The sequence below is a fragment of the Lolium perenne genome, chromosome 7, assembly GCF_019359855.2.
Source record: "Lolium perenne isolate Kyuss_39 chromosome 7, Kyuss_2.0, whole genome shotgun sequence".
NCBI classification, from domain to species: Eukaryota; Viridiplantae; Streptophyta; class Magnoliopsida; order Poales; family Poaceae; genus Lolium; species Lolium perenne.
Genome location: NC_067250.2, coordinates 97,719,596 through 97,732,182, shown reverse-complemented (window position 1 = coordinate 97,732,182; position 12,587 = coordinate 97,719,596). Strand labels below are relative to the sequence as shown.

The 12,587-nt window shown below is 47.3% G+C and overlaps 1 protein-coding gene and 1 long non-coding RNA gene across 3 annotated transcripts; one reads left to right on the top strand and one right to left on the bottom strand.

Moving 5' to 3' along the window:
• Window positions 1-4,510: 4,510 nt before the first annotated feature.
• Window positions 4,511-5,484, bottom strand: LOC127316547 (uncharacterized). The gene has a single exon (XM_051346964.1). The coding sequence runs from the start codon at window positions 5,179-5,181 to the stop codon at window positions 4,591-4,593; it is 591 nt and encodes a 196-aa protein (XP_051202924.1). The 5' UTR covers window positions 5,182-5,484; the 3' UTR covers window positions 4,511-4,590.
• A 1,977-nt stretch (window positions 5,485-7,461) lies between these two features.
• Window positions 7,462-11,035, top strand: LOC127312765 (uncharacterized). Of its 2 annotated transcripts, none has more exons than XR_011748517.1 (4): window positions 7,462-8,429; window positions 9,499-9,608; window positions 9,677-9,770; window positions 10,365-11,035. It is a non-coding gene; the product is annotated as an uncharacterized lncRNA (long non-coding RNA). The 2 variants fall into 2 exon arrangements; XR_011748518.1 differs by lacking the exon at window positions 7,462-8,429 and adding an exon at window positions 8,437-8,919.
• The last annotated feature ends 1,552 nt before the right edge of the window (window positions 11,036-12,587 follow it).

Below are 12,587 nucleotides of genomic sequence, written 5' to 3'. Positions count from 1 at the left end.
GGGGCTCAATGCCGAGGAAGGCTTCACAGACGGTGATAAAAATGGAAAGGTGAAGGATGGAATTTGGGGTCAGCTGCCAGAGCTGAATCCCATAGAAGAAAAGAAGGGAGCGAAGGAACTCGTGCGCCGGAAGAGAGAGGCCACGGAACAGAAAAGCGACAAACATGACGGTGAAGCCCTTTGGGTGACTCGGGCGAGAAACCTGACCTGGGAGACGAACATCATCCTCAGATGCGGAGATGAAGCCGAGGGCACGAAGTTTGTTGATGTCGCGGTTGGTAATGGCGGAGGCGCTCCAGTCGCGGCTAACTTTGGCCGCCTCCGATGCGCTGCCACTCTTCTTTTTTCCCATGGCGAATGAAGCTTCTGATGGAGAGGCAGAGGAACATGAGGCTTGAAGGAGAAGATGAGCAGTGAACGGGGTAAAAGGTAAAAAGAAAGGAGGCTCCCTATTTATCCCGTAAAAATTTTGAGCCCAGACGTGGCCATAACTCCACAAAGCATCGTGGGGAGAGAAGCAGATCTGACTGTACACGTGGCGCTAGAAGAAGGAGTGGAACCGGCGGCCCATTATTCCCACGTCGCGCGAAAAATGAGGAGACGCCTCGATCGCCGCGCGTGCATTGGTTAAGACCTAAAAACTGCCTGCGCAGGACTAGGGTGGGCCCGTCAGGTCAAGTCCTATCAGTTGGCCCACAGTAGTTACACGTCAAGTCAAATCCCGTCAATTGGCCCACAACTATGACGTCATAAAAAATCTAGAGGCATTCGAAGGAAACATGAAAAGTCATCGGATGAAGAATTTGAGTCCACGCACGGATTGCAAGCATCCGAACCTGGACTCGGGGGCTACTCCCATCGGGAGCGCTGAAGCGCACCCGATAAAAAGAAGATTCGACAGAATAAGCAGTCGAAGGAATAAGGTTTGAGTCTTTATCCAGACTCGACGTTTACTCCCATCGGGAGGACGTGGTGCACACCCGTTGAAATTTTTTTGCATTCCAGGATCATGCCCGGGGACTTGATTCTGTGTAGAGTAACGTTGTTTTGCCATCAGCAGTTAACCAACAAAAGTTGGGCACGTTACTCATTATCCTTTTGCGTAAAAAAATGTATCGGATGACCTATGAAGACTTGCGAAAAACTCGGCAGAGGAAGGAATTCGAGTAGTACAACTTGAGTCTACGCACGGATTGCAAGCATCCGTACCTAGACTCGGGGGCTACTCCCATCGGGAGCGCTGACGCGCACCCGATAAAAAGAAGATGGAGCAAAATCAAGATGAACAAGAACAATGAAGGAGAAGAATATCATGAGAGGACATGCATTAGTCTCTACCCGAATTATCTTCGGCTAGACACTCGGGGGCTACTGACGTGGGCATTACCCTTCGGGTAACCAGTATTGCCCTATCCGGTATTGACAAATTGGAGGCCCATGAAGATACCTGAAGGCGAGATGGGCCACTAGGTCGGCGCACCAGAAGATTCCTTGACGGGCAAGACAAGGAAGCGAACAAACAAGGAAAGATTGGATCTAAACTACTGTAAACCTAGTCGTATTCGGTTAGATCTCTTGAGACCTGGCCTCCTATATAAAGGCCAGGAGAGGGGCTGCCGAGGGACACGAACAATCTTAGCAATCTTAGCCAGGAAAAGCTTAAAGTTAGGTAACCCTAGCAACAGCAATCTCGACTAGATCTCAGCCGAAGTATTCGGCACCCCATTGTAACCCATTATCTTCATAATAAAAGAACAGACAGGCAGGACGTAAGGGTTTTACCTCATCGAGGGCCCCGAACCTGGGTAAATCGCTCTCCCCGTTTGTCTATGAACCGATGTCTCGTGTCAGCCTACAGGATTCCATCAACCCTAAGCCCCTATCGGAGGGCATTGGCGAGGAGTACCCTCGACATGTAGCTCTTTATTTTTTTAAAAATCGAAAATCGTATTTTTAAGTTTCAAAAAAATTTAAAAAAATTCTAGATGTAGTCAATGATGGAATCTACAAACATGCAAAATCTCAATGTGAATTTCTTAGTACTTTAGACTACACAAAAATGACAAATATGTGGATCTGAAAATATTGAATAGTGCATATTTCAAAACTATAAAACCAGTCAGATTTTGTCATTTTTGTGTAGTCTACAATACAAAAAAATCACATTAAGATTTTGCACGTTTGTAAATTTCATCATTGTCTACATCCAGGATTTTTTTAAGATGTTTCTAAAACTTAAAACTATGATTTTGAATTTTTGAAAATAAAGTACTACATGTAGCTCGGCCTCCGTTTGCAGTTTTCATACAATTACACCCACCCAACCTTTCGTTGGCCATCTCCTAAATAATCCCAAACAAACATAATTCATTAGAAAGGTGTGCCACTGACATAATTTGAACTTGACGGAGAAGTAGTGGTCTGACATGATTGGTCATATTTTCTTGGTCGGATGCCGACCACATGTATTTGATTAGTCAATAATCAGCACAAAGTCTCACCATAGGAGTAAAGTTGTTTGATTAACTAAATTATTTAGTTAGTCAATAATTAGAACAAAGTCTCATGGTAAAAGCAAAGTTGTTTGAATTAATACTCCCTCCAATCAAATAAGTGTCTGTTTTTAGTTTATTTTTAGTTAAATTTAAACTAAGACCACAACGCTTATGGAAGTTGTTATGTGGCTGTTAGGCTTTGGGAGGGAGAGAGGGGGCTGCGAGGGCGCGAGAAGGCCGGCCGGGGGCCTTTTGCCCACGGCCGGGCAAGAGGGAAGGGATTTCCTTCTTAATTCTTGCTTGATTAGATTGATACATCTCCTCTCCATATATAGAGAGGTTTACTTGACTCCCAAGCAAGGCTTACTTGACCCCTAAGCAAACCCTAAGACTAACGGGCCCAGGCCCATGACGTACTCTAACACTACACCCCACATGGACATGCAGCTCGTCCTCGAGCTGCAACCTAAACAAACCATGACTTGACGCAACACAAATCTAACACCTAAAAACAAGCCTTTTACATCTCGGCTTGTTTTATTACTCTCAACCTGAAATAGACTGAGACGCTTTATTGTTGACCCCTGAAAATAAAGTGGACACCATCCGCCCGTCGGACGTGCACCTGTACAACCACCTGGATCCCATGGAAACCAGCGGGACAAAAGGAGCCCGCGCGGCGGCCGGCGGCGGAATGCAGTGGTGCTACGCGGTGCGCTCCTGTCGGGGACACCAGGCCTTCTCCCCGCCGGATGATTGTCGATGGCGCAGACTTTGAGGTCACTGCCCGCGGGAAAAATAGCATGCCCGCCGCCCGTGGGGGAAACCGCACGCCCAAGATCCCCAACGCAGTGGACGAGATCGAGGTCCGTTGCGCAACGAAGCGCAACTTGGAGGAGCTGCAGATCACGCATCTCCTGCACACGCCGACGCACTAGGAGGCCGCGCGCAGCAGCCTGCAGCCTCACCGCCGCCGACACATGGCGGATAGCGATCCAAGCCGGAAGCGGTGACGGCGACAGAGGAAAACGGACCTGGTGGAAGGGCATCCCGGGCGGTGTCGATGTAGAGCCCGGGGCCAAGGTCGTTCCCACACCGCCGAAAGGCAGGGACGGCGTCGGTGGCGGCAGCAGCCGCTGCCGCGGTGTTGGTGGTGACGGCAGCTGCTGCTGCTGTTGCAGCTGCCCACCGAACGGCAAGGACAGCGTCAGTGAGGACAGCAGCTGCAACGGCGGCGTTGGTGGCTGCGGCAGCTGCTGCTGTTGCTGCAGCATCCCGGTGGGGAAGAAGGCGGCCGGCTGCTGGAGATGAGGGACCCCCGGCGCCGAGGTAGGGCCCGGCCCGGAGATGGGGGACAGCGGCAGCGGGGACTGCAGCAGCCCGGCGTCGAGTGGCGGCGACGACAGCAGCAGCGTCAACTGCAGCGGCCCGGCGATCGCGGCGGAGGCCGCCTGGTCCGTCGGCTGCCACGGCAGCAGCGCCGCCGGCGGCGGCGGCCCGTAGGGGCCAGCCAAGTAGAGGTGGATCTCCTGGACAGCAGTGGTGAGATCGCGGAGGGCTGCGGTGATCTCCGCCGGGGAGAGAACGGCGGGGACGTTGGAGTGCGGCGGTGGGAAGAACTCGGTGGAGGACTGGACATGATCGAACCCGGGAAAGCTGATACCAAGTGTTATGGTGTTGCTAGAGGGATGGCGCGAGAAGGCCGGCCGTGGGCCTTTTGCCCACGGCCGGGCAAGAGGGAAGGGATTTCCTTCTTAATTCTTGCTTGATTAGATTGATACATCTCCTCTCCATATATAGAGAGATTTACTTGACTCTCAAGCAAGGCTTACTTGACCCCTAAGCAAATCCTAATACTAACGGGCCCAGGCACATCACGTACTCTAACAGAAGTAGTAGTATAATAAATCAGCCTATACTAAGTGTATGATGCACTGTGCAAAAGACACGTGAATGACTGGTTGCCCGAGCCGAATCAAGTTGCAAATAAAAAATAAAAAAGTTGCCCCAGGATAAAAACACGGCCACGGCCCTAACGAAAACAAACACTGAAATTCAGACACGAAGAAACGAGACAATTGGAGGCCCCGGGCGGCTAGAAGCTCCGGTTGTTCATCCGGCTGCGGACCCGCCGTATGAACATGTCGGCGGCTTGGTCGATCTCCTCATCGACGTTGAACTCCACCCCGTCCCCTTCCCTGCGCCTCCTGATGACGTCCATCACCGACGGCTCGTCGTCGGCCAGCCGATCCTCGTCCACGTCCACTGCCTCGCAGCCACCACCGCGCTCCTGTTCATCTTCGACGTCGCCGTCCTGGTGGTCGTCGTCGTCAAACAACGAGTGCGTCCAGTCAGGGTAACCCCCGTCATCGTTGTCGCCGACGATTTCTTGGAACAGCTCGGAGAGGCTGGCGGCGTCGACGCCATGCGGCGGCACCTGCTCGTCCTCCAGCGCCGCAGCCGTCGACGGGGCGAGGGCCTTGCGATGGTCGTCCACTGCGTCTCTCTGGCGGCCCCGCATGAGGACGCGGAGGTGGCGCGACGCCACGCCGACCATGGCCGTCCTGCGGCGGAGCGAGGCGAGGAAGAGGATCCGCGCCCTCAGGACGCTGGCCTTGCCCCTCAGTGCTCGTAGCGCCTTCCTCAACAACTCGGTAGCCATGCTAATCTTCGCCTTCGCTTTCATCTTCGTCTTCTTGGTTGGCTAGGTAGTTCTCAATCTCAAGAGAGAGATTGAGAAATGCAAATACGAGAGAATGGATCGCTAAGTGTGTGGTAACGATCGGCAATTGTGAAGTGTTCGTGGCTGAGAGAGTGGGACATGTGGGGCTTGTCCTAGGAGCTCGATTATTTATAGATGGAAACTAGCCAACTCAAAGAACAAGGAAGATCAAAAGAATGAAAAAGTACCGGAGTACGAAACTTGGGAGCTCGACAAAGCCAAAGGCTCCATGACATAGCAAGAGAAGCACTGTCCAACCAAACTTCTACAAACCAAAAGGTTATTCCTACTGAATAAAACTTCCGTCCTAAAAGCTAGCAGCCTATTAGAGGAATACATTTTACCCTTTGGGTAGATGTCCACCAGGTATTCAAATCACAAATTTTCAACCCTAGATTGTTGTGAAATATTTTAATTTGTAATATATACATCTCTCTTCTCACGACCCACATGAGGAGGATATCTCAAAAGTTATAAAGATATATACTCTCACGGTCCGTAAATATATGACATTTTGGGCGTTGACATTGACTTCAATATGACCATTGATTTTTAGAGGCTCGTGTAGTAGAAAATTATATAATTCTATATTATGAGAATACTTTACTTTCATTGACAAATATAAACTGTGTTTATTTTACAATACCATTTTAAATATGTTTCTATTTTTTCAAATGAGGAAAAATAATTTTCTTTTCATTGTTATAGAAGAATAGAGTTGGCAAGTTTACAAGAAAAACTAGTTGAAAACCGATATAACACAAAACACAACACGCTGGTCCCAAGGCTGCACTCCACACGAAGTCGATCACTATGTTTCTATGTATTGGTAGTTAAATTTAATAATGTTTGATTCCATGTTACCATAAAAAGTTATGTACTTATGAACTCAGAGAGTATATGTTATAACATGATATATGCGCAAAATAATTCGCAAGCTTTTGTATTGAAAAACCTTCCACCCGAGAGGTATAAATCCGAGTCCGGTTACAATTGTCAATCTCATTTTTTAACTACTCCCTCCATCTCACGAAAGTTGTCTTAGATTTGTCAAAATTTAGATGTATCTAGACACTATCTAGCATATGTATACATCCAAATTTTAATAAATCCAAAACAAGTTTCATGACATGGAGAGAGTATTATTTTATTTATAGAATTAACCATGACAATTAAGCGAATTTCAATCCCTTAAGGCAAAAGGGGAATAGAAGGATTAGTCAAGCAATTATAACTAACTTAATTACTAGCGTGTCTGCTAAGTTAATTCCTCAGATGATATGGATGACGAAGCAAGGGAGCACCTGAAACACCAGCATGTCCTGTACTACTTACTTTTGATCTCTTTGGCTTTTACAATAAACATGTGTCGTATGTTTCGATCAGTTGCCTGCCTAACTGATTTCCTTATCTGATTCGTGTCGGTCTATGCAACTCCAATTGTTCTGAGTCAGCCGCGTTCCATTGTCACCGGGAAGCTTGCAAAGAAGACGACGCCGGCGACTGGACCAGAGGTTTGCTTAGCGGAGCAGTAAGATATAAAGGTGAACGGATGAGCATGTATGCAGGAGTTGTGTGTGTTGCGAGCCTTCTAAAAGGGAGCCACCTTTCGAGTTTGCAGTGCAGTTTTGTGCGGTGAAAGCTCAGGATATCTACTATACTAAAGATGATCAACTTCCTTTTTTCTCAGAGTTTTGAATTTTTTTGCGATTAATGTCATGGAGACACGTATGGTGTTTGGTTTCTGCTTAATTCATGTGTACGTTTAGGTGCTCTTTTGCAATTTTGTGAGAACTTCTAAATTTACTTCTCTCTCATAGTGCCTTATCTTGGTCCCTTAATTGTGTGGCTGTAGCAGTAAAACACCTAGTTGGTCAAAGCGGTGGTAGACATGCCCACGAACGGTTTGTTGGACACCTATCGTTCTGTCCCCTACCTCTACTTCTCCTCTAATATTTTCATGGCAGCGCTCCTCCCCTCTCCTTCTCTTCGATCCATTCTCCCCCCCCCCCCCAATGGTTCAAAGATGAGGCCATTCCGGCGGCGACCTAAATAGCCGGCGACAAGGATATGGGGCAAACACACGGAGCAGCAGCTGCGGCCGGCGCCTCCTCGGCTCCACAGCGGCCGGCGCGTCCGCGGCGGCAAGCACCTCCTCGGCTCCCCGGCGGCCGGCGCGTCCGCGGCGGCCGCCGCGACAACGGGGCTACCGCGGGCCGGTGGCGGCGACCGGGGGACGGGGCAGCCGCCTGCCGGCGGCGGCGACCGCGAGGCTGGCGCGGGACGATGGAGTCGACCGACGGACGCTGCAGGCGTGTGCCTATGACAGAGCCGTTGGGGCGGAGCGGGGACGGTGGCCTTGGAGCGGAGCACGCGTGGGTTGCCGGTGGCCACACCGGGCGGAGAGCCCCCTCGGCTCCCCGGCGGCCGGAGCGTCTTTCGATGCCCTGCGGCCGGCACGTCTGTGGCAGCCGGCGGGCTCCGACGCGTTCGGGAACCGAGGGATCTCCGCCTGCGCCGTGGGCGATGACGCCGCGCCCATCTTCCGGAACAAGCTCATCGCCGTCGTCGGCGGCACGGACTCGGCCATGGAGGAGGCCAACTTTCTCACCAAGTATGGCTCGCGCGTCTACATCATCCACCGCCACGACGCCTTCCACGCCTCCAAGATCATGCAGGCCCACGCTCTCTCCAACCCCAAAATCCAGGTCGTATGTGCATACGAAGTTCAGACAATTCTTAATATTCATCTCCTCCACAAGTCAAGATCCATCTAATAATGCCACTATTCACAAGCCTTGATGTGGTCACGATTCTCCAACATCGAAAAGAATAATGCACAAATGTCTCACCAGAGGCCCCTTTCTCAACTTCACTATGCAGATTTCAGTTTAAATTTTCTTACTGTGGAATGGGATATTTGGATGACAGAGTATGCTTCCAAAAGATTTTTTTGTTTCTTCACAAAATTTATATGTTAGAAATTGACATGCCTGCAGTATTTTTTTAACATGATAAATGAAGGGCATACGATGGAACCAAGAATTTATGCATTTTCAGTGCTGATAACAGTATGATTGTTATGGACCTGCTGACACGACTGCTGCCAACTGTCAGACGCGGAAGCTCATGGAAAAGCATCACCATGGTGTTAAAAGAGATATTGTTCTCCATGCCATATATACCACATGTTTTTCTGCTGAAGATGAAATGTGAGGAGGTTTGCTGCCACAGTATACATCTGCATGGTTGTTCTTGAGCAAATATACCGTCTTTGTTGATAAATCTGAATATCTCCATGCGATAACTACAAGGCATGAATATGACAGTGCACTGTCGCATTTACAAGCCATATAGTTCATCTAGCTGAGTGCTACATCTCACCCAGCTTCTTCAATGTGGCAGCCCAATTATTTATTGGCAGCTTTTTTTTGCTTGCCGAGCCTGATACCTACTTTGTATCTCTCTCGGATATATGTAGGTATGTTGAAGAAAATATGCGCATTTCGTGTGCATGTCAACCTAAAAGTACTAGAGCATTCCTGTTGTTCTTTGATCAGCACCAGATGTTCATGTCCCTACATGCCCTGTTATCTATCTATTTCTTTTAGAGAATGGATACATAAGAGAGACTTGCAACTCACATACCTACAGTTCAGTTCGGTTGTGTTGTCTCCCAGGCAGTGCATTTGAAAATAAAAGGTCTACCTATGAACACTTATATTTTAATCGATCTTCCTTGCCCATTGAAACTATGCTCGAATTATAGCTTAGCAGTATTAGTTATCTATGTGCTACAAAAGCTTAAATATTTTTTAATCCCATTGTCATTAGTCTATAATACCTTTTATGTCATTTCCATGTGCGTTGAAGGTATAATATTATGTAGCAGAATCATGGAGGAGTTGGTTATTTATGACTGGTGTGACAATCTCCCAAGGAGCACTGGGTAGTAATGATATGGTGCTCGTGTACATAGACCATATTTGTATGCATAATAAGTAAAATATATGTCAATATATGTCTTTCCTTAATCTAAAGTAATCTCATAATTCTGCAGAAAAGAGAATGGTGTTAATGTATTATGGTTCCTAAAATTAGTCTGTCTTTGGTCTGAAGGTTAAGAGGACGAGCCCAATGTAGTACTCTGCATGTCCAGCCAATGACATTGTGCTACCTTGGTCCATATTTGGTGTTCCTGGCAGTGCGATCTATATTAGTCATTACACCAAAGCTCTGATTTTATGGTATGATCTTATATATTCATAATATTCTTTTCAGTGCCAATGCAAGAAGATTGGTGTTGACTGTAACTGCGTTGGAAAAAAAACTCATCCCCGTGTTGATGCTTATAAGTGCCCTAGGAGTTCATATATATCAGACGAGCTAAGGTAACCTTATTTTAAAATTGATCTTTTCCATGAGGTTAACCAATTGATGATTGTGCTTTTATTTAAAGGTCCATGGTGCTTGGTTTGACATTATGTCTGCTATTATGGTAAAACATCTGCTGGAAGAGTTAGCTGCCATATTTGGATTGTACATCAATCAAGGTAGGTAGTTTGTTATTCCATCTCAACGCTAATTACGGCACAATCAATTTTAAAGAATAAAAATTAGTTAGAATCTTAACAGTAATAACTTATTCTCCTCACATCTACCACAATGATGTACTTCCTAATGTCAATGTTCTCTGATGGTACGTAATTTTCAGTTGCTCCACAAGTTAACTTTCAAAATTAATATATATTTGCTTATAGTAATGTTGCCGATAGAGTACTAGGGTTCATGCAACAGTTACTGTGATTTCAGTTTTTTCTTGGAAGCGAGCTTTTGTTTTGGTTGGAGTTTCTCTTTTATGTCATGGTTTTAAGCATAATGAGTCTCCTTTTACGATTCAGATATGTCCCATCGTCTAAGGATGAATGTCCAGGGTTTTTATTTTTCCAATTTCTTATTCCTTCACTTGGTACACACGGTTAATATGCCTTAGTAGATAGCGAGTTGGAAGATAGGCGTGTTTCCTTTATTTTTGTAATATCTGTCATGATTACTTGGTTTGATTGTCCTTTTGATTTTCCACTATATTGATCTACTATCTTGCTAAAAAACTCCTTTTTCGGGGGTGCTTTTTGAGTGATTTACAGAGAGGCGGAATGGAAGGTACAGTTCCTGGAAAAAGAGTAGATCAGTTTAGGGATCAGCTGAAGGAGGGGTCTATTTACACCACTGAGAAATTTGATTTGTATGATCCTAGAAAGAGCTACAGGTCAGTGGATCATCCTTTGCGGATCTTCTTTACTATGAGGACTATTCTGTCACAGGTGGTGCCGCCGTCGGAGCATTTTTCCTATGTATACCTATACTATTGTCCCGTTTAGCATGCTGTCAGATTGCATTGATCAGAATAACTTATATCCAGTAAGAATACAGTCGTTTTGATCATTGATTTATTTGTGTATCGTTTGTTTTCTTGGCAAATTTTGTTGGGATTTCTATTTTCGTGCCCCTGGTTTGTTAGTTGTACTCAGTTTTCCCCAGCCTCTTAACTTTTCCTCAGTTTTCCCCTCCCTCTAGTTTGAAACCCCTCGCAGAGGCTCGGACGGGAGGGTTGCCGTCTGGTCAGAGGCCTTCTGTTACCGGTGACGGCTAGGGAGCCGCGGTGGTTTTGACTTGACCGTTGCTTTCGAAATGTGTTGACTATTGACTGGAAGAGCTGACCCAAAGCTTTCCCCTCCGCCCGAGACTGGAGGAGCTCACACACCGCCCCTCCGCCGCCACGCCATCCTGCCCACCTACCTTATGGCATCGTCCGCCGCCGAGCCGGCCCCGCCCCCACCACCACCCCTGGGCTCCGCCTCCACCAGATCTGGATCTACCCCTGTCCTCTTTGTAATTCCGTCTGGTGTGCCGACTATTCCCGCCAGTGATGTCTACGCCCCCTCCTTTTCCTGTAGACAGTGTTGGGCCTCCAAGAGCAGAGGTTTGTAGAACAGCAGCAAGTTTTCCCTTAAGTGGATCACCCAAGATTTATCGAACTCAGGGAGGAAGAGGTCAAAGATATCCCTCTCAAGCAACCCTGCAACCACAAAGCAAGAAGTCTCTTGTGTCCCCAACACACCTAATAGGTGCACTAGTTCGGCGAAGAGATAGTGAAATACAGGTGGTATAAATAAGTAGTAGCAACGGCACCAGAAAAGTGCTTTGCCGAGGACAGAAAACAAGCAGTAGTAACGCAGCAGTAGTAACGCAGTAAAACAGTAAACAAGCAGCGATAGCAGTATTTAGGAACAAGGCCTAGGGATCAGACTTTCACTAGTGGACACTCTCAACTTTGATCACATAACAGAATAGATAAATGCATACTCTACACTCTTGTTGGATGATGAACACATTGCGTAGGGTTACACGAACCCTCAATGCCGGAGTTAACAAGCTCCACAATTCAATGTTCATATTTAAATAACCTTAGAGTGCATGAAAGATCAATAAGACTAAACCAAGTACTAACATAGCATGCACACTGTCACCTTCATGCTAAGAAAGGAGGAATAGATCACATCAATACTATCATAGCAATAGTTAACTTCATAATCTACAAGAGATCATAATCATAGCCTACGCCAAGTACTAACACGGATGCACACACTGTCACCATTACACCGTGCAGGAGGAATAAAACTACTTTAATAACATTGCTAGAGTAGCACATAGATAAATTGTGATACAAAATACATTGCAATCATAAAGAGATATAAATAAGCACTTCACTATGCCATTCATAACAGTGAATAAGTATTCTGTGAAATATAGCCTAAGAGACCCACACGGTGCACACACTGTCACCTTTACACACGTGGGACAAGGAGTCTCCGGAGATCACATAAGTAAAATTCACTTGACTAGCATAACGACATCTAGATTACAAGCATCATCATATGAATCTCAATCATGTAAGGCAGCTCATGAGATTATTGTATTGAAGTACATAGGAGAGAGATGAACCACATAGCTACCGGTACAGCCCCGAGCCTCGATGGAGAACTACTCCCTCCTCATGGGAGCAGCAGCGGTGATGAAGATGGCGGTGGAGATGGCAGCGGTGTCGATGGAGAAGCCTTCCGGGGGCACTTCCCCGTTCCGGCGGCGTGCCGGAACAGAGACTCCTGTCCCCCAGATCTTGGCTTCGCGATGGCGGCGGCTCTGGAAGGTTTCTGTGGGTTTCGTCGATCGTATCAGGGTTTTCGCGACGGAGGCTTTAAATAGGCGGAAGGGCAAGGTCGGTGGACTTCTGGGGGGCCCACACTATAGGGGGGCGTGGGCCCCTCCTTGGCCGCGCCGGCCTAGGGTCTGGTGGCCCTGTGCCCTGA